We start from the raw sequence: 22,097 nt of genomic DNA, 5'->3' as shown, positions 1-22,097 counted from the left end.
TTCACCGGTGTAAATATAGAAAATATTCCAAAATAGCAATTTTTATTTATTTATTTATTATGCTATTTATTTCATTAAGCCGGCGGCTGGCAAGTCAAATGTTAAAAAAAGCAGTCGCCATAGTAATTGTAATTTAATTTTCCCTTTTTTGTATTAGACACTCCATACGATTTTGCAAATGAAATATATTGTATAATTTTTTTAAGTAAACGCCGATTTTTCGCCAGGAACTGTATTTATTAACGAGGAAAACAAAAAAAAAACTGACACGAGCGTTGACTTTGAGATTACACACCCGTTGACTTATGACAACGATAACTTAAGCATGTTCATTATAGTTCGTTGTGATCGCTCAAATGCTAAGCATGTTTTTAAGCACGTCGATAGTTATTTGTGATTGAGCTACTGGGCAAATTTGTACCATCGGGGAGAGAAGGGTTTACTATGCTTCCTTCTTTTACTGCACGAGTTCTTTGTTTCATTTCAATTATAATTGTTTGTGTGCAGTTTTTGGGTCTGCATTTATGTTGGTAACGAACTTTTGAACCAAAGTTCAACGTGTTTCCACTCGACCACTTGTTGTTTATAAAGTTTAATGTGTGGCTATCGAATTACACGTGGCCAGGCGAATACATTATTTGCGGGGGTTCCCACAATTGACGATACGATAATTCAAACAGTTGACTGCATTTTGATATCCATCAATTTGGCGAACTTATGAGCCAGTAAGGAAGTTCAGTGCTACAGGAAATTGGATATGTAAAATGTTGTTTTAGGCGCGGTAAAAATTAAAGCAATAAATTGTACGGCGAAGTTTCTTAACAATCTATAAAAAAATTAATAAATGCGAACTACTTTAAATAGTGTCTTAAGTTATTTCAAATTAACCAATGATAGTGTTGTGATAGATTTTCGGTTTCCTGGGCGCCAACCAACCAATCAGGATAACTCACATAAGAGAACGAAATAATTTTTAAACTTTAAAAAATCGTAGCGATGATAAATATGATACGTATTTTATTTTTTTTGGCATAGTTTAAAAGGCTTTTAATTATTACAAATATAAATACTAACTACCAAGTATCCCAGTCGATTAAAGAATACAGTTCTGTGTGAGGAACAGAATAAATATCCCGGACTAATGTTTTTATCTATCAAGTAGAAATGTAAAAGTAAAGGTTCAGGACGTGATTATCACGTTTGCATTCTATGCCTGAGTTCTTGGGTTTGATTCCGGGCGGGATTAAGATAAAAATAATATTTATTTAAAACGTTCTTATTTAATTGGAATTATTTTATGAACGAGTTTTTTTTTATTATGTAAAATATTAACAACAATCTGTTGCACTGTTATTGATATTGAATGAAAATAATATTCGCATATCAGACCGCAGTACTAGAAACTGCCTAAAGCAAGGAATTGAAAACTGATCAGGTGAGATTGAAGTACAAATTCACATGATTTTTTTCACTCACAAGAACAGACCTATAATAATCTATAATGCACAGCTTTCAACTCTCGGGTAAACATTCTTAAAAAAACGAGAGTTGAGTGCTCCGTAGTGTAGTGGTTGGTGCATTCGCCTACCATTCTTGAGGTCCTAGGTTCAATTCCTGGCAGAGTGGATGTGAAACATTTATTTTCATATCGGTTCTAAATTTCAAAATTTTATTTAATCCAAGTACGCAGCAATTTGTGTACTAATACACTGCCCTATGCACCCCTGGATGGCGGATAGGGAAACTATAATGATTAGGTCAAAACAGTAATTTATCATCCGAAGTTAAAAATATACACAATATTGAAATAAGAAATGATTATGGACAAAAAAAATTGCAAAAAATAAATAAATGAATAATTTATTTTATTTTACTTATTAAAAAAAACAACAGCCATTAAAACAACCAATAAACCAAAATTAAAGGCTAATTATGGTTGTCTTTGTATAACTAAAACAATGTCAAAAATAAGACAAAAAGCGTACCTGTGAAAAACCACTTCGTATCATTCCACTTATAAAAAATTAAAATATTACAATAATAATGAAAAAAAACACACGAAAAGAAAAAAAATTGTTTACGATGAGAAAAATTATTCGCCAGCGAATATCCATACGAAATAACCCCTTATCAGCCTTCCTTCCTTTCTTTTTTCAAATAAGAGAAAATAAATATCATCCCAAAGTTTACAATAAAAATAAACAAAGAATAAAACCTTTTAGATATAACCAGGAGCAGATAAGGGAATACCAATATTCCTTTATCCCTAATTGTGCATCCGAGAAGACAGTTTAAATAAGAATATTATGCAAACAAATTAATAATATTAAAGAACCTTTAGTACAAAATGCTGCGAATCACCTCCGACCGCCATAATAAAAGCTTCGCTAGAACAAGAAAGTATGTGGGTACCTTATCCCGCTAGAATAATATTCCATTAAGCTAGGAGCGGGCGCAGAAAAACGTTTCAGTGATAGAGCCACGAAAGGCAGAGCTTTCGAGAGCATTTACCCCGCTGCGTAAGCGGGCTTTTTACCATCTCGCGTTTGCTCCCCGCGGATCAAAGACTAAACATAACGCATGTTGATCAAAGCTGGCAGTCGGGTATGGAAATTCAGAGTGGTATCTCGTGTCCTGACGCGGATCGCAACTTACGGAAATTCAGCTTAAACTTTACGATTTCCCACGGGAAAAAAATGTTTGGAAATTTTATTTTCTCCAGCAATTAATTTGATTATAATTTAAAATTTTACCACCTTACTTTACTTTTTTTGTGTTGTGCTTTTGTGAATATTTTATTATTATTTTGTGAAAATTTGTGTTTTTCAAAACGTTTTATTTATTTTATTTGTGTTTTAATTTGTGGCCATTTTTATTGTAGAAATTATTGTGAGTGAATAAATTTGAAAAATAAAAGTTTGGTTGTTTTTTTACCATGGTTTTTTGCATTTTTTAAACTTTTCGAAGTGTTTTTTTTTGTTATGTGGTAACTTTGACAGTTGGATTTTGAGTTGTCGGAGGTTTTGGAAGTTTTAAAATGGCTAAAACCGGCCATTTACCCGCCTTTATATTCGTCTCTCTGATCCTGGTCAAAATTACGTTCGGAAGTTGGTGGTAAGTGCCTTTTATTTATTTTATTACGAACTTCAAAGACTCCTTTGAAGTTCCATATGATTCAGCACACATAATAATCTCTAATAAGTACCTTCATGGCTTCGCTCATTTGTTTATGTGAATCCAGGAATACCGCCAAAAGTTTGTAACACTAAAAAATATGTTTGAAAAGAGAGTAAAAAGCTTTATAAATTCAAAATATAACACTTATTAAAAAAGTAATTTCTTTTAAACAAAATATAATGGCGATTGATGAAACTAGTGATTCTATACATTTATTATAATCCATTAGGGTTCAATTATAACTTTAACTAATAAAAAACGGTTTTAATCAATTTGTTTAAAACAAAAGCTAAAAAATAATAAATACCCTTGATAATATTATCAATACAAAAAGGTGAACACTTTTTTGTTTTAATATACTAAACTTTATTTGTTGATCTTTAAAGGTATCATCCAAGCAAGCAATTTTTTAAAATGAATGTTACATGTTATTTATTTTTACTAAATTATTTATGCATTTTTTCGTATTGGAAAAAAACTTTTATTATAAATATTGTCTATTTAATATAAATCAGTTGAAATTACAGGTGTGTTTTCGTATTTTAAAATTGAACAAAATATCCTGTATTATTTAAAAAATAACTTTAAATATATTTTCGCCATCTCAATTCAGTGCGAACTCAGCGAAACTGATAAAATCTTGCATACTTTTATAAGTTAGGTATAAAAATATACACATGACCTTAGGAGTTATTAAATTTTCTTAATGCGCTTTTAAGATACCCCCTAATGATTTAAAGATAAGAAAAAAGATAAATTATATGTTAAGATTACTGTTAAAGTTAACCAGTTTTTTTTTCTGTAAATGAAAAATTAGTAAAGTTTACTCCTTTTAACTGCTTTTAATATTTGCCATGTGTGTATTATATAAATATTATACATGTGTTTATTATTTAAATACTATACATATTTTACACTAACATTATACATACATATATGTTTAATTAAGGGAGAGGAAAAGAGGAGAGATTAAGGAAGACTAAGATGATTTGTTTCTTTATGTGTGATTTAACTCTTAAACGACTGGTAAATAATTTCTTTGCGCGTGGGGATGAACATCGTATTACTGCAAGCTAAAAATGGAATATTCCAATGTTGACATTAAAAAATAAAGCATTTACAAACACTGTTAAATATTTCATTTTCTATCATTCGTAAATATAAGCATATAATTTAGCAAAATAATGAACCTGTAGCAATTGCACAGAAATCTTTAATCCGAGTCATCTTAAAAAAAACATTTCGCTATCCAAGTGACTTGCTCTTCAAAGAATTCAGAGTACTGAATATTATTCAACAGTATATATTGAGAACGGTAGTGGTTACACACATAAAGAGAGACATTTACCCAAGCGTCAACCACAACCATAACACAAGATACTCTAATAGGGATCTGATACTAAGTGAAGGGGTCAACACTGTTCTGGCATCGAGACAACACTATAACGTAGGCAAAAAGGTCCATAACCTTTTGCCAGAATCGTGGAAAGACGAGAGTGTTGTCAAGTTACGGAAGGTGTTGACCTCGCTCTTTCATGACATTGGTCGTAGGGAGTCAGAAAAGTTGATGCTTGCCACGGATTGGAGAACCTTACTGGATGTCAAAAATAAAATATAAAAAATAAAGAATAATTTAAAAAATATATATTTATAGATGACAACCATGAAGTTTCGCATAAATAAATTGTCTATGTTTTTATGAATGTATGTATGTGTATGCGCATGGGTGTATGTACGTGTGTGTGTATGTACATGTGTATATATGTGTATATTTATATATACATGTGTGTATATGTGTATATGTGTGTATGTCTGTATGTATATGAATCAAAATGTGTATCCGAATAAGTGTATATTTTGTTTGTCTGTGCTCTATATTAATTTGTTAAGTATTATAATATATTAAAATGTAATTGCCTAGCTTGGAACGGGGTATGTACCCTTGTTAGCTGGGCAAAGTGAATATGGAATTGTATTTTGATAATAAGTGTGAATAAATAAATAAAAAAAATAAAAAAAAAATAAAACATCGTAAATACGTCGGTCATCTCACGTGCGTGCGTGCACCTCTCATCACTGCCAACAAACGACTGAATCTATTTTCTCAAAAACACCGGCCACAGAACAGCGTCTCTGTCTTTATTGTTGAAAGTTATATCGTCGTGCTCTCTTTACATAATTATTGCTCTATTGGCGTCACATTAATTCTTCGCGTAGCAAGAATAAATGTTGTTCGTATTAATATCCAGAATAGCTATACTGTTTTTCCAAATCCGGTATTAAAATGTACATTTGAAGATTACAAAGAATGCAATATCATCATTAAAAAAACTAAAGGAGATATATCAAGTCTTGTATCGTATGTAGACTAGTGTGACATCACAGCTAAACAAGAGTCAAACAAAGCTTTCGTAGAAACATCTTTGGTGGTGGCTGGGAGATGATTCCAGAGGTGAGCTTTATGGACACTTTATGAGTAAGAAAAGAAAATGGAATTGTGAATGATAATTAAGAGGATGTTTTGAGAATAAAACCGAAAAGGTAAACTTTTTAATGATTTTTTTAAAAACATATCTTTAAGATTTATAGTATGCGCTAAACAATTGATAAATATTATTCGTGTATATACCTAATATTATAAGAGAACACACATATACACAATTTTAAGATTTAAAACATTTTTAAAAAAAGTTAATCGTGCTTAGTACTCAAGTTTTTACAAAGGATTTTTGCAATTAGCTCTATAAATTGCAAATTAAAACAAATAATGATTAAGATTCTAATTATATCCTATGTGCAACCCTTTTGTAGAGAAATCAAATTATTGTTTGTAAACAGGGGGACTTAATTTTCAAAGAGGGGCTTATAGCATATGTCATCACAGTTTAATTCGTGCATTCTCATTATTTTATTTTTTTAATGTATAAATTTATTTATTTTACTAATGTTTTTTTAAATTTTAGTTTCGGAAAATAATTGAACACAGTTATGCAGAAAGCAGCCAGTCCACAATTTTGAAAAAATGGGATATTTGCGTTATTGAATTCAGAAAGGTCAATTCTATGTTCTGCTTAAAACAATCAGGCTGCTTTTATACAAAAAACTGTAATAATCACCCTTCGAAAATTTCATGATGTAAAAATGTCATAAAAATTAATGTCACCTCATACATTCAGAGTTTGTATGAAGTTTCATTCAATACTAGATATCGTCATTCAAATAATTTTATCTGGTCATATACATAATCAAATTCTTTTATGTTTCATAAAGAAAATGAATGCATACATTATTTATTATTTGCCAAAGTAAAACACATTCCGACTTTTGTGTAGATTTAATTATTCACTCTTTTACAAAAGTGCTATTATCTCAGTATCACTTTTCTATGGCTGGCTGCTTTCTGCATAATTACGTTTAATTGTTTTATTTTTTTTACCACCATATGCACCCGCCTGTCTCAGTAATCTCATATTTTAGGTGTTTTTGAAATATTATTAAATGTTAAATAAAAAATATTTAAAAATAAATAACTGTTTCTCGTCAACCATTTCACGTCGAATTCAAAACCTTTTATATGATAGAAAAAAGGTTCTCTTTTCTACGAGACAAATAACATTTACCGTTTAAAAACCATGTATATTTTTACGCGCTGATTTAAATAGGTATATTTTCTAATTACAACCTGTCATCGGAAACCCATTAAGGAGTTTAAAAACCCATGAATCATGGCGTGATGTGTTGAATCAACATGGCGATTATATACCACAATAGTTTCATTATTTTTCGGAGAAATAAAAAATGCCGAATTCATTGTAAACAATGATTTGTTTGTATTTTGACAGTCAATCATTAATAACCGGGTCGCGGTCTTGTGGAAGTGTCAATGACCAACGGATCAGAGGTCCGAGGCTCGAATCTCACTCCACCACAAGATTACTTTTTTTCCTCATTAAGTTGTTTACAACTCGTCAAAAGTTGACCCAAAATGAAAATATTTTGTTAAATCATAGAACGTTCGTGTTGCATAGGTGTATATCACTGAATAGATCACAAGACGTGTGTATGTATTTGTTGTTGATTTGTGTAGACAGATGGAGGAATAAAAAAAAAATATTGATATTTAAAGATATACATTGTGTAAAATGGTCACTTGAACCAACCAATGATAAATCATGGGTCTTTAATTTTATATTGTAATATCAGATTCTTTAGGTGCTCACTTACATTTTTATTTATATTTTGTTAGTCTGAAAATAAAGAAGTTCATTGTTTTTTTTTTTTAAATATTCCTTAAAAAGACTACCAAACTAAGCCGAACATTTTTTATTATCAGCGCTATTATCAGCGCTATGATTTTGAAATTATTTTTTTTTCTGAAATAACTCCGCGTGTGACGACAGAGGTTCTTCTGGGCATTAGATTTGTGAGCACCCTGACATTTCATGATCACAAAGAAGCAATCCGTGGTAAATCATGGAAGATGTTGTGATTTAAGTTTTCTTTTCAAAATTCTCAATAATATAGTTGATTCGCCGTATCTTTTACAAAATATTGGTTTCCGTTGTCCTCTTCGCTATACTAGATTAAATGCCCTTTTTTATGAACCAACTTGTGAAAACAATTATACCTCGAATTCATTCATTAGACGTACCTGTAGAAATTATAACGGACTCAGTATTGATGTAGATATTTTTAACTGCACGTTGCATTTGTACGGAAAATTTCTTCATGAGGTCGATTATTTGGAATAGTTGCTGTATAATATGTGCATCTTGAGTGGTTTATGCTATGTATATGTGCCGCATGTAATGTATATGTTTGTGTATGTTTTATATGTGCGTTCATGTATGTGCGTAGATGGCTCGGAGTGTACATTCGGTATTTTTATTTATTACCTCCATGGAAAACGCAAATGTTAACAATTATTCTTTTCTCACTTGAAATTCTTTTTTATTTTTTTTTGTCACATTTAATGTTTATATCTTTAGCATAATTTATAAAAACTTAATTGGTCTTTTTAAATTGAAAAATTGTTGTTTTTAATACTTATTATGCATGACTGTATGTTTTCTAAATAAAATAAAAATATAAATATAAAAAGAACAAAATTTAAGGATTCGTTCGGCGTACTGCCAGGGTTTTTGAAAATACCCACTTAGAGAACTCTTTACAACTCCTTGGTACGAAGTAAAGTCGAGAGTGTCTGGATGATTTTGGGGCCACATGAACTGAAATACTCTCTTATGATAGAGAAAATCCAAAAGAAGTTTCTGAGATATCTCTACATGAGAGAAAACGGGTATTATCCTTGGCTCTATTCGATCTAGTTTCTTCAGGGTATGCTTGGCTACAACAGTTTAGAGACTAGAAGGAAAGTGTATTTGACTACACATTTTTATCGATTGTTGCGCGGTATGGTCGATAATCCTGAGATTATGATAAGCATTGGTTTGTATGTTCCTGATAATAACCTAAGACAGCGTCAGCATGGATTGATTCATATTCCGATATACAGCAGCACCCTGCCTGTTGGAAGGGCTACCGCTCTGCTGAACATCATCGCTCTGGATGTTGATCTGTTCCATGTATCCGAAGGTGTTTTCCGGAGCAGGATTCTCCTACTACTTTGAAAAAAGTCTCTTTATTGTATTTTTTTCTTATCATAATATGGACGCCTAAAATTTTAGTTTATTATGTATATGTTATTTTTTAAAATAAATAAATCAAATTGAATTGAATTGACTTGAAATCTCTGTCAGTTCTTCCGATTAGTTCGTTTACGGTAAGCAAACTGGATATCCCTCGCAGCTCTCATATTATTGGTTGGTTTATATGAACCAGTGGCGTCGTCAAAGGTTGTGCGTTTTTTTCAAAATATTATTCATCATGATTTTCGTACATTTTCAAGAAACTTTGCCGTACAATTCAAAGCTCCAACTTTTACCGCGTGTTTTTCATATTTTTTGTATCCAATTTCCCGTAAGGCCTCATCAAGTTTTTTATTGTTATATTTATTATTTTGTTTATCACTAAATTTATTGAGGTTTATTTTGATTTTCTTTTCATTTTTTTGCACAACAACAGGCCAGGAGGCCCGATTACAGTAGTAAATTAAAACTCAAAACACAAAGCCTTGAGAAAAATCACATTCGATTTTTGAGTTCTCACCGGGATTCGAATCCGGAACCTTCCGTGTGTGAGTCAAGTGTCTTAAGCATGACACCGCAAAGGCCGCCATTTTGCTTTCCTTTAATTTATGACAACCACGTATTTGAAAATTATTTTTAATGTATCCATTTGGAAAAGCCCCATGAACGTTTAAATCAATAAAAAAGCCCGGTTAATACCAAGACTTTCATAATCCGCTGTCAAAAATGTTCTCCATCGACGGACGTCCTTGTCTACAAAAATTTAGAAAAACTTAAAATATGCTTGATCAAATTGAATTTAAAGGTCTTTTTAGATAATAGATCATCATATTCATATCAGCACCCGATAGTGAAGAGCGCACTCCATCGGATCATCAAATGTGGCGTACCTAAATTATCAGCTGTAGCACGTGGTTAGGTGGTTAGTTTTACGCTTCAGGTATCAGTCCAAAGACAGTGAAATATTGCGGTTTTGCGAGGAAACGCGATCTGATTTTTTTTTCTTGCAAATTTATTCCCGTATTTTCCCTCTAGAGTATGGCACTAGAGCGGGATTTTTTTAAACATATTATATATATTTACCATTGGCGGATCTCTTGTTTTTTTTTATTATTCGATAAATTCTTTCCTATGGGAGTTGGGACCATTTTAAAACCCACAAAAACTCCATGTTTTATCTGTCGTATTTGAACGTGCGGTATACAAATATGAAAAATAGGTTTGAAAAAGGAAAATTTCTGACACAGAAAATTTCATTCTGAAACTTAAAAAAAAAAAACACTTCAGTTTTGGGATGCGGAAAACGGGACAATGAAAAGTTGTTTTTTAAAATTTAATTGCCCTTTTCGCACAGCTTCGGGGAGGAATTTGGCAGAAAAACAATGAACTTCGAAACCTTTTATACCACCTTTTAAAAACATATTTCACGTTAATCCTGTCTAGAATCGAACCCGGGAAGTCAATAATGGTAGGCGAACGCGCCAACTACTACACTGCAAGACCAACTTATTATTACTCGATTTTATTTTTTCAAGATTTTCATCTGAGAGTAGCCATCGAGTCGAAAAAATTCGTCCAGGGTTCTGGCTATATTTGACACAGGGAACTGATCTTAATTCGTCCGACACAGTTTTTGAAATAATAAACACATAAATATAATAATTATTACAACAGTCTGGGTCGGTATACTTTCTTGATCTCATTAATCATTTGAAACCATACAAAGTGTGTTCTGCACTACGTAATGAAATGTCTGACTTTTTTTAATATAAACGTATTCTATTCCCGTATTTTGTCCATGTACTATGGCACTGAAGCAGTATTTTTTTTTCACACTTAAGATATTTATCATGTCTCGATAGTTTTTTTTTTTTTTAAGTAATACTTAAGATTTTATTTTGTATTTAAATTTTCTGACCATTTCCTAAAAATCGCAAATAACTTGTGCTAAAAAAATTGATATCAACTTGTGGTAGAGTGGGATTTTAATCTCGGACCTTTGGCCCCTGAGCCCACAATACTACCACGGAACCACCACCCGGTTCAAAGTTTGACTTAATAAGTTGTTTCATATGGGAGCTAGAACCATCTAAAAATCCAAAAAAGTCCCAGTTATCTGCCGTCTTCAGACGTACAAATATGATACATAATTTTGTAAAACAGAAAAGTACTGACACAGAAAATTTATGCTAATACTACTTTAAAAAAACACAACCAAATCGGTTCAATTTTATGGTGTGAAAAACAGGACAGCAAAACGTTGATTTTAACGATTTTAGTTAAGCGAAATCACTCCGACGTGCAACTGCCTTTTTTGCCTAGTATCAAGGAGGCATTTACGAGAAAGTGTCAGAAAAACAGTGCTCAAATACCTATTCATCACAATTTCCAGACTCCGCCAACCCTCTTAAAGATCTACATAAAATAGAACTAACTTCTGACTTTTTCTATGTGGATAGTTTTTTTCTGAGATAACATAATATTACAAAGGAGATGGAGAGCCTTTGAGCTAAGGGAACATATATTTTAAGGTATTTACAGGTCTGATGATCCGTCATTGGCTGGTTTGAGTGGCCACTTGCACACTGTGTAACATTCGCCAGCCTGTTTTCGGTTCTTCAACAGATATTATTTTTTTAAATATGTAAGATCAAACATAGGCCAAATGGTGAAAGTTACACAGTTTTTTAAGCAGCCACTTAAATCAGCCCATGTATGGTTATAAGCCCTGTAAACGCCTAGACTTCTATATTCCCTTCTCAAAAAATGATTTGTCTCTCTGTGGCAATAAACGGAAAACTTACGGATTTAAAAAAAAAATGTTATGTTTATTGTAATAATGTAGTTATGTAAGAAATATTTAATAAGTATTTGTTATAATTGTAAATATATTAGTTAATATACAATGTAATATTAACTAACTTAAGTAAATAAATAAATAAGTTTCAATTTTAAAAACGTAACTTACTCAGTTTAAAAAAATAGCAAAAAGGATTTATATTTTACATTTTTGAAGTAAAAAAGGGTCTATGAAATACTGGCCAGTAAAAGAAAAAAAATACTACTTATTAATGGCAAAAATTTTTTTTTTCATTTTTGAATTCTCGCTAAACGGTTATTGCATTAGCCACGCCCCTAATACGTCACAATTCATGTTCATTTTCAAAATTGTTCCAAACCATTAAATTTTTTATAGAACATCGTCACGAATCTTGACGTCACAACTATCAATGCTAAATATGTCGTGTTTTTTTGGTGACCTATTTTAAAAAAAAAAAGTTATATAGGAAAATATTTCTGCACAATATCCATATTGATTTCGAATACACAATTAATTATCCTGATTTTTTTCATATATTTTTATCAGTATTCGTACAACGTGACATTTCCCTGTTATGAAAAAAAAACTTTAATTTTCATATTATATTGTAACTATTTTTAATGTAATAAATATTTTTCCCATTGTAAGACATTTTACACATATTTTTTTTATAAATTGGTCTGAACCACATTAATTTTGAGCTTTGTGTTGACCGGTTTCGAGGTTGCAACCTCATCATCAGGATTTATTCTAACTTTGATTTACACACTTTACTATTTACAACTGAAAATTATTTTTCTTTCATTCATTATTTATTTATTTATTTATTATATATACAGCCTAAGCCAATTACAACAGTTACATGAAGAAACATAAATGCAAGAAACTGAACAAAAAGAAAATAAAACTATTTAGCAAAGACAAACAAGGGAAAAACAATATTAATTGTATACAATATATTCTTAAAAACGAAAGACCTAAGACATCGAGCTAAACCAGTTATTATTTTGTTCTTTTATGCCAATATTTTTTTTATCGACTGGAAATACGTATGTCTCATAGTTTTGTGATTGACGCGTTTGCCTATCACTCTTTAGGTCCTAGATATGATTTTTTAAATTATAAATAAATTATGAAAAAACGCTAACTGGGTACCCACAATGCTAACACAGCTACGCCCATATACGCCCCTTTAAGATATTTCGAAAAAGTACAAATAAAGTAGGTTATAATAAGCATTGGGAATGTTCAAATTGGTACAGGATTCGTATTGTTTTTTAGGGGTTTTTAAAATTGAAACACGCCCATTGGTTCCTTTTTAATTATACGGTGAGACCTTAAAATCGGACAGCATCTTGTTACCTTAGTTTCACACAGTTCTAATCTATGATTTTATTTAACATATTACAACAGAGGTGAAGAACATTTTAGAGAAGAAAATATAGAAGTATAGGCATCCACAAGGCGTATGATCTGTCATTAGTTGGTTTCAGTGGCCACTTTACACACTGTGTAACATTTACCATTCTGCCTATATTTGAACATCTAAATTTAATTTAATTTATTTATTTAACGCACAAAATACACAATTTTATCATAGACACAATTTTGTGTTTTTTTAAGTGCCGACTTGTAAGAAAATTCCGTGTTAAGTCGGGACTCTTCAATATATAACACAAAAATATTTATTATCATATTAAAACAATATTCAAAATAATCAAAAATATTACAAAATTATAATAGAAAAATATAAATAATATAAATTCCTTCGATTCTCCCATCTGTTGACGTTTGTGAAGTTAAAAAGCTGAAACCTTTATTGTTGTGGGTGAGATTCATATGATTGAATTATTTCACCTGCATACTAGGCGAAGCCTAAAAATATTTTTAAATTATATACATACTTCTTCTTGGACCAGGTGGAATGATCAATAACGTTTTGCGTTTGTCCAAAATTTTGTAGACATGGACTGAATTCAACCCCCTACGGAGCTGTTGATATTAAAATATTACAACAGCAATGAAGAACATTTAAGAGAAGATAATATAGAAATCTAGGCATCCATAGGGCTTATGACCTGAGGGGTGTTGATAAATCCACCTGGTCCAAGAAGAAGTATTTAAATTAAAAAATATTTTCAGGCGTTGCCTAGTATGCAAGTCAAATAATTCAATCGTATGAATCTCACCCGCAACACTAAAGGTTTCAGCTCTTTAACTCTACAAATGGAAGAATCGAAGGAATATAGATGTTCAAATAAAGTCAGAATGGTGAATGTTACACAGTGTGTTAAGTGGCCACTTAAACCAGCCAATGCCAATGACTTCTATATTATCTTCTCTTAAATATTCTACACCTCTGATGTAATATGTTAATATTGACAGATCCCCAGGGGGTTGAATCCAGTCCTTGCCTACAAAAATTTGGACAAGCTCATTTGATTTTATTTCACCCGACAGACATTGTCCTGCCCGAACGTTGTTTGCCTGCTATTAGCTGCGAACGTATTTTCAATAAACTGTTTACTAAGTGACATTTGACATTGAGTTTTACATGTCAATCTTTTTGTTTCGTCATTGTGTGATTTGCTGTTGCTCAAAGGAAAATATGAAAAAAGGGTGCAATATCACCACCCACCTACCGGGTCCAATTGTGAATCTAAACCATCTCGAGGGACCCACTCAAACACTCCAGAAAAATTTCATCAAAATCGGTCCAGTCGTTAAGGAGTCCAGTAGCTTACACACGTACAGAAGAATAATATATAAAAAATATTTGTATTTTGTTGGGATTGCAGAAAAAAATACTATATTTATGATCAACAATATTTTGAGTATGTTAAAATGTTTGTAGACAGGCTGGATTTCCTCCCTATGGAGTTATCGATATCTAAATTTGCTTACATTTTTGAGAAGGGATATAAAAGTCCAGGCATTTACAGCGCTTATGGCCTGTCATAGGTTCGTGTAAAAAAATGTATCGTTATATCTCCACAGAGAAGAAATCTGGATTATATTAAGTATTTTATTTATGTTTACTTGTGAACATTATATATTTTATGTAAATGAATTAATTTATACAATAAATCAATTTCAATTTCAGTAATTTAAATAGTTAATTTTATTTTAATGGGTATTTCATTAGTGTTTACATGTAATTGATGAAGAACAAGTATTATTTTTCATTGTTTGTAAACTAAATAAAGAAATAAAAGTAAGCAGATGGCAGGGTTGAAAAATGTGGAAATTCAAATGTAGGCAGAATGGCGAATGTTACACAGTGTGTAAAGTGGCCCCTTGAACCAGTCAATGACAGGTTGTGTACCCTGTAAATGCCTAGACTTCTATATGCGCTTCTCAAAAATGTTTTCGCTCTGTGTTGCAACAAACTTAGATATGTTTTTCATTTCTGTTTAATTTAAATGCTTTTATTTCTTTTTTCCTGATTACTATATATACTTTGTACTTGTTATATAGCTGGTTGGATATTTCACTACCCACCTAATATATACATATATATCTATTGTAAATCTTTGATCATCGCAAATTCGACCACATAACCAAATATCGCTACACTGGCTTAGTATCAGGCAAAGATGAAACATCCACATTAAAATAAAAAAAAATAATTAATTTATTAAAAGCATACAAAAATTAACATATAATTTATCAAGCCCTACTGAACTGCATAAAATGCAGTTCATCAGCAGGTGCTTATGGTTAAGTCCTAATATATATACATAATCTTATCTCTTTAATTCTATAAACATATAAAAACTCTTATTACTATGGAAAAAAAAGAAAAATATGTACATTGAAAATAAAAAATTGTCCAATTAAAAAAGAAAAACACAAAAAACTTTTATATAAAAAACACGTTCTAATTCTACCACTTCTTCAAAATATTTTAAATAATCCCACTTCGCCAGTTTATCTGAGAGAGCTCTTCGAACCTCTATCACAACACGGAATATCTCTTCGTTCTACTGACGAGAGAACCCCTTTAATACCCTTTCATCGCTCTAGTTTTCTTGCCTCCTTTTTCACAGTAGTAGTTGCTCGATTGTGGAATAATCTACCCACTAATGTAAGAGACGCCCTTTCTTTATTTACATTCAATATTGAAATGTCACTATCTAAATATTTAAGTTGTTCCTTTATCCTTTTTCTTTCCTTTCCATCCCCTCTCCCCTCTTCATAAAATAGTGTTATTTTTTTTATGTATTTTTTTTTTTGATCTTCGTTATTAATTTTTGTATAAAATTGTAAGAATCAATATGTCCATATACTTGTAATTTTCTCAAACTGAACGGTTTGGGTAGGTAGGAAGAAATTGTCTAAAGCAATATGCCCGCCCTTATATGTATATGTATTGTTTATGTATATAAAGTGTTTAAATAAATAATCGAGCTGAAATATGATATTTTTACTATTGAGGGGTTTTTCTTCATCCCTTTGTAAATCTTGATCCGGTTATATGTCCTGCTAAATCACATTTAAGTTTAAAAATCTATTTTAAAATCTCTGGTTATAGAGAAAAAAAAGTGAATCTCTTTTAAATCGTCGTTTAAGATAACTCTCTAAAGCGCATTTAAAAATGGCGTCGCTTGCGTTATCGTTGTGACAGCTCTGCTCAAATTTTCATGGCGTTGAAAACCGTTTATAATCAAAACAATTAGGTAAGAACCTAAGATTTTACGTTATCTCGACACAATTTCGTAACCTAGCCGAGTTGTACTTTGAGTTCTGACAGTTAAAACCTGTCAGTAATCAACTTATAAATTAATTCATGGTGAAATTTGTTCCTTATGCATACCGACATATTTAACTAAAACAACCTAAACGTAAGAACAACTATTGATTATTAAGAAATTGAAAAAGCCAAATTGAAAACGCTAAGACATAAATATAACAACTTTTAAAATTTAAGCAAACTACGAACGAAATACTATATATACATTTACTTCATCATCATTATCATTCTATGTCCGCTCCCTAGTTGAAGCGTATGGTATCCACAAAGAGCCTCCATGCATTTCTATCAGCTGCCAACTACTTTGCGTGCGTTTTAGTGAAGTAAAAACAAAATCAACAAATGGAAGAATTGAAGAAATATGGATATTCAAACATAGGCAAAATAGTGAATATTACACAGTGTGTAAAGTGGCCACTTGCCAATGACAGGTCGTAAGCCCTGTAAATACCGAGACTTCTATATCCCTTCTTTAAGGTATTCTCCATCCCTGTTGTAATTTGTTAATCTTAGTGACTCCCGAGGGGGTGAAATCCTGTATTTTGTCAACAAACATTTGGACAAACTTAAATATTGTATTCAATTATCGTTTTTTATCATTTGATCAGACATTTGTTTTAATTCAGATTCAAATAAAAGTAAAAGAGTACAGACGTAATTTTGTACACATATAAAATAATAAACATTTATTATTTTGTTTTGATGCTTTAAAAAAATAGTACTTAGAAGGTAGACAAAAAAATATAAATAGCACAAAATAAATCAATAATTTCTATTTATATCTAAAAAGTCAAAACTGAGAATTAAAAGTACCTGTTAAAATTAGGATCTTTAATATGTTAATAAAATAAGAAAAAAATAAAAGAAACGGTAAAAATGAAAATAATAAATATGCCTTTAATGGGAGATAAAAAAAAAGATATTCCCTTTTTTACATTTCAAACACATCGAAAGGTTAGACATATGTAAATGTTGGATGAAATAAGAATAAAACAATTTTGTTTTTGACACAAGCTTCTTTATCAAGGTATAATTATTTTATAAATTGTATCCTATTTTTTTTTAAGAGTGATTAAGGCTTGGTGGGATTTAAGTTTCAGTAAAAATATGAAAATTGAAATATTAAAATTGTAAAAATGTATAATTATTTAAAAAAAAAAAACGAAAAATTAAAAAATTACTGAATATTAAATAATTATAAATAAATTTGGTTCTACAAAGAGGGAATGACAGGTCATAAGCCCCGTGCATGCCTATACTTCCATATCCCTTCTCAATTTTTTTCCCTCTACGATGCAATAAATTTATAAGTAACTCCCTAGGAAGAAAATTCAGACTGACTACAAACATTTTCAGAAACTCAAAACATTGTTGATGACATAATTATTTTACTCAAATGAATAAATACAAAATTAGAGCTTTGAATATAAATTTTATTTAAAAAAATACATATTTAATTTATTATGTCAAAACGTCACAATTAAGGAAACATTCGTTTATGTTTTTTTGAGTTTGATTTGATACATTGACTTTTTAAAGCATATTTTTAACCATATTACGAGAACTGTATGGTTTTGCCAAGTCAAATACAGTTTATGTTCAACCTTATTTATGTTTTAACGGCCGGAGCCAATTTGTACGCAATTTTTAAAACATAGTCAAAAGATATAGTAGAACATAGTTAAGGAAAGCATAGTTGTTATATATATAGTTAAATAATATAATACAGGTAAATTAATGTATGAATATTTTTCATGGTTTATTAGGGTCTGATATTTAAAACACCACTATACATCATTAAAACAGAACAAATTTTACTGGTTTTTCAACTATTAATTTGAAAGTTAAGTGGTTCTTTTAAAATATTTTTTTATTATTTGTTATAAGACTATCTAACTAAGCCAAAAACATAAAAAAAGTATCGTATTATCATCGCTCTGATTTTTAAAAATGATTTCGTAATTTAGAAATTACTCCGCCCGTGCGTCACGAGTTGTCGTCGGTGAGTTGCTGACATTTAAATGTAGAACCCCGTTGCCTCAAAATACACTAAACATTTAAAAAATGGCTCTCCGAAAACCGGAAATCTATCACAAGCGATAACAACTTTGTAATCTATTGGTTGATTTACAAGAACTTGTGAGTTTAAAGTAGTTCATTTTTAATAAAACCATTAAACAATTTTTTGCATGCATTCTCGAGAAACTTCGTCGTATTATTAAATGCCCTAATTTTTATGTCTAAGGAAAAAAAATATATATTATCCGTAGCGCTGACCTTTCTTGATATGGATAGTAAGGAATACAGTAATTAAAAAATTAGTGCAGAAAATTAATTAACACGCAAAAATGCCCTTTCTGTCTTGCTTCGCGCGCACGTTTTAGATATTTTTTAAGAAACCATTTCATAATCCCAGACGAAATAAATTAAACAATTCTCTAAATGCATTAAAACTATTTAGAAGTAAAAACATTTTTAATGTTATTCAATTCAATTCATTGAAAGTTTTGACTCAATTTTTAAGTATACATAAATTTATTTGTTATTTCTGTAAAATATTTTGAGCTGGACGGACGTCCGTTTCAATTGTAAAATTTCAGAAAAATATTAGGCGAGATTTACGACTGCGTGAGTACATAAAATACCCAGCGTCGGCGGCCCGCAAGTTTGTGCATTGGGCTTAAAGCTACCTTTCTGATACTGTTTCTTAAAAAAAAAACATCCGTTCAGTTTTGAGTTGCGGAAAGCGGGACAGCGAATCGTTTATTTTGTCGATTTCTGTTGGCCAAAATTAGTCTTAGTTTGTCAGTAGTAATGGGCTTACAGTATATTCACGGAGACTAGACCGCTGTGGACGAGCAAACCACGAGCCTACTGCGTGATATCGCATGATTGGCCCATTTCAAACCACGGCAAACATCTACACGGCATGATAAAATACAATACGTAGGATGAATATTTTTTGTTTTACAATTATTTATTTATTTAATGCCTGGCAAACGCAATAACCAGCATACCATGAGATCGACCAATCTTCAGTCGATTTCTTTCGGCAGGATTTTTACCTGAGAGTACTCGCTAAATTTAAATAATGATTTTGATAAAACCACGAACATGATAAAACCATGTTGATATAAAATAATATTTAAAAATATGTTTTTATACTAGAATGTTTCATAATCCCTAGACTGGTAGGTACTTGAAGCGTAAGACTGATCACCTTACCTTCATGTAACAAAAATGATCAAGATGCGCAGCGATTGGTGTACCAATGCAGTGCCGTATGCACCATTAGGTGCGGAAAGGGAATGATGATGATCAAAAGGCAATTGTGCCGTATATGTTAATAAGATATAAGATATGCATCAATGAAAGTAGGTAGTTAACTTTTATAATTTTTTTATACATTTTAGAGAAAAAATGCACTACAATTAAATGATCTAATTTCCCGTAGTACTGAACTTTCTCATTGAGAAGAAGAAATGTTCTCCCGTAAAATATTATATTTATTTACTTTTATATTAACGGTTTAAGGAACCTTTTACAGTAAAAAGTTTTATGAAATATAACTATATAATTCAACTGAACAATTAAAATTAAATAAATTAGTTGAAGTATTTTTTTTTAAAACTACCAAAAAGTAAAAAAGAAATATAAAATATCCAAGATGACAAATAAAAGATAACAATTTAAGTGAGAAAATCTTATGCTCTAAATATAAATATAACAAAGTAAAATAAATAATATTTTAACATAAACATAAATTGGCTAGTATTTAGCTAGGTAATAATGAAAAAGAAAAATAATGCCAATATACTTTATAAATAATACGTTTTTTGGATCAATATGAAAGCTTAAAAAATCTTAATAACTCCTTTTTTATCAGTTAAAATTTTGCAATAAATTCACAAATGTATAATTATAATAATAATATATAAAGAAATAAACAAAAATAATATATGTTGGTTTTGATGTTTTCATGCTATCGTGGCTCGATATGTCAATTGCTATAATTTCTTATGTTTTTTTTCTGATGAGACGAATTTTTTTTCTTAAACTACCCATTAATTATATTTTTTTGTTGTTATGTATTGGGGATTTCGTCGGGGAAAAAATACTCAGGTATTATTTATACATGTTTACAGGCGTTATTTATCATGGGGTTCTTTCCAATTACCTTCCGAATTACTCTACGGAGGGCGGGGGTGAAATTACTCGGGACCTAATCGAGACGGCCGTGGCACTAGTGCGTTGTTTAATGCTATAAAGGGGGGAGTATTGCAGTCAATGCACATTCAGAAACTATACCCCTGTTTTAGTTATTTCCTCGGTATTTCAAGAAACCCTTTCGATCCCGGAACACAAAAATAAACGTCTGTAAGATTGGGATCTTCTTCTTTTGCCACTCCTATCGGAGGTTGGTGACCGTCGTTCTGAATTCATCACGATCCTCGGCCAGTCTAATCAACACTGCTGCATCCGGTACACCAAACAACTGTCTGAGATTTCTGAGCCATGCTGCTCTTTTCCGTCCCATACCCCGCCTGCTCTCTATTTTCCTTCTATAATAAGTTGAAGAAGAGTATATTTCTCGTTGCGGAATGTGACCAAAGTATGAGGCTTGTCTTCTTTTGACAGTGGTCAGTAACTCCCTCTCTTTGTGCATGGTGCTTAAAACTGCTTCATTAGAGACACGATCAGTCCATGAGATTAGAAGCATTCTTCGGCACAACTAAAGTTAGAAGGCCTCAATTTTGTTCATCGTTGAAACTTAAAAGAGTCAAACCCTCCACTTCATACAACAACACTGGCAATACATAAGTATTTATTGCTCTTCATCTTATGCTTAGTCTCGTATCTCGGTTGCACTGGAGTTTCTGCATTTTATAGAAGGTTAATCTAGCAATTTCAATTCTGGTCTTAATTTCAGATTGGAATAAAATATCGCAAAAAATTACTGGGATCTTGCTATTTTAATTTTCTTGACATAAAAACTTCTTCAGTCTTCTTGACTTGGCTCTTACGAGGTTTTTCTGTAATTTGAATTATTTTACACCAAAAACACGTATGACTTTCAATCAGAGAAATTTTTCTTTTGTGTCTCCAAGAGTGTTCAATGTTTCGTGCTGGTATTCTGAACGGAATTGCGCGCGTAGAGATCACTCTGTTAGCGTGTATTTGCTACGTAAACACGCGTTAAAAATGCGTTTTCTACTCGCGTTTTTGAGTTCAGAATTCCACACCTGGATGAACATATTAAATTCTCCAAAACGAAAGCCAATTTAAGAAAGGTGTACAAGTTTGGATTTTGACCAATGGAAAAAACCATTGCAGGAGACTGCTGCGAGACATTACATAAATTTGTAAATAGAACTATTAAGCGTGATGTCCATTTGTTTATTAAAATTTATATTTTTGTAATAATTTTTATTTGAAATATTCTTTAATAATATGCGTGCTTTCACTTTCTTTTATGTTGTGTTTTAAATCAATATAGAGATTTATTTTTGTGATATGTTTTTCTATATGAATAACTAAAAAAAACAGACAAATCACACATGGATAATTAAGGTTTTGCCCATGTACCTTTAAACTGTTATATTAAAAAATAGTTTAATTTAATATCCCGAAGACTATTTCTTTACAGTAATAGTTTAAAAAGGGTGTCAGCTGTTACTGAAGAATAACTGTTTAAAAT

General features: G+C 31.0%; 1 protein-coding gene across 1 annotated transcript in view; it reads left to right on the top strand.

Annotated features, from left to right (window-relative positions):
• Nucleotides 1–2,598: 2,598 nt before the first annotated feature.
• Nucleotides 2,599–22,097, top strand: part of LOC148284324 (protein Wnt-4-like) — a 202,672-nt gene continuing 183,173 nt past the window's right edge. The window contains exons 1-2 of the mRNA XM_088241626.1: nucleotides 2,599–2,698; nucleotides 2,882–3,114. Of these exons, the coding sequence (XP_088097752.1) occupies nucleotides 3,038–3,114 (77 nt within the window). The 5' untranslated portion in view covers nucleotides 2,599–2,698; nucleotides 2,882–3,037. The remainder of the gene's footprint in view (nucleotides 2,699–2,881; nucleotides 3,115–22,097) is intronic.

The sequence above is a fragment of the Micrasema longulum genome, unplaced genomic scaffold (genome assembly GCF_059751315.1).
Source record: "Micrasema longulum isolate JH-2025_06_02 unplaced genomic scaffold, ASM5975131v1 h1tg000131l, whole genome shotgun sequence".
Lineage (NCBI taxonomy): Eukaryota > Metazoa > Arthropoda > Insecta > Trichoptera > Brachycentridae > Micrasema > Micrasema longulum.
This window is presented reverse-complemented; position numbering and strand designations above follow the sequence as displayed.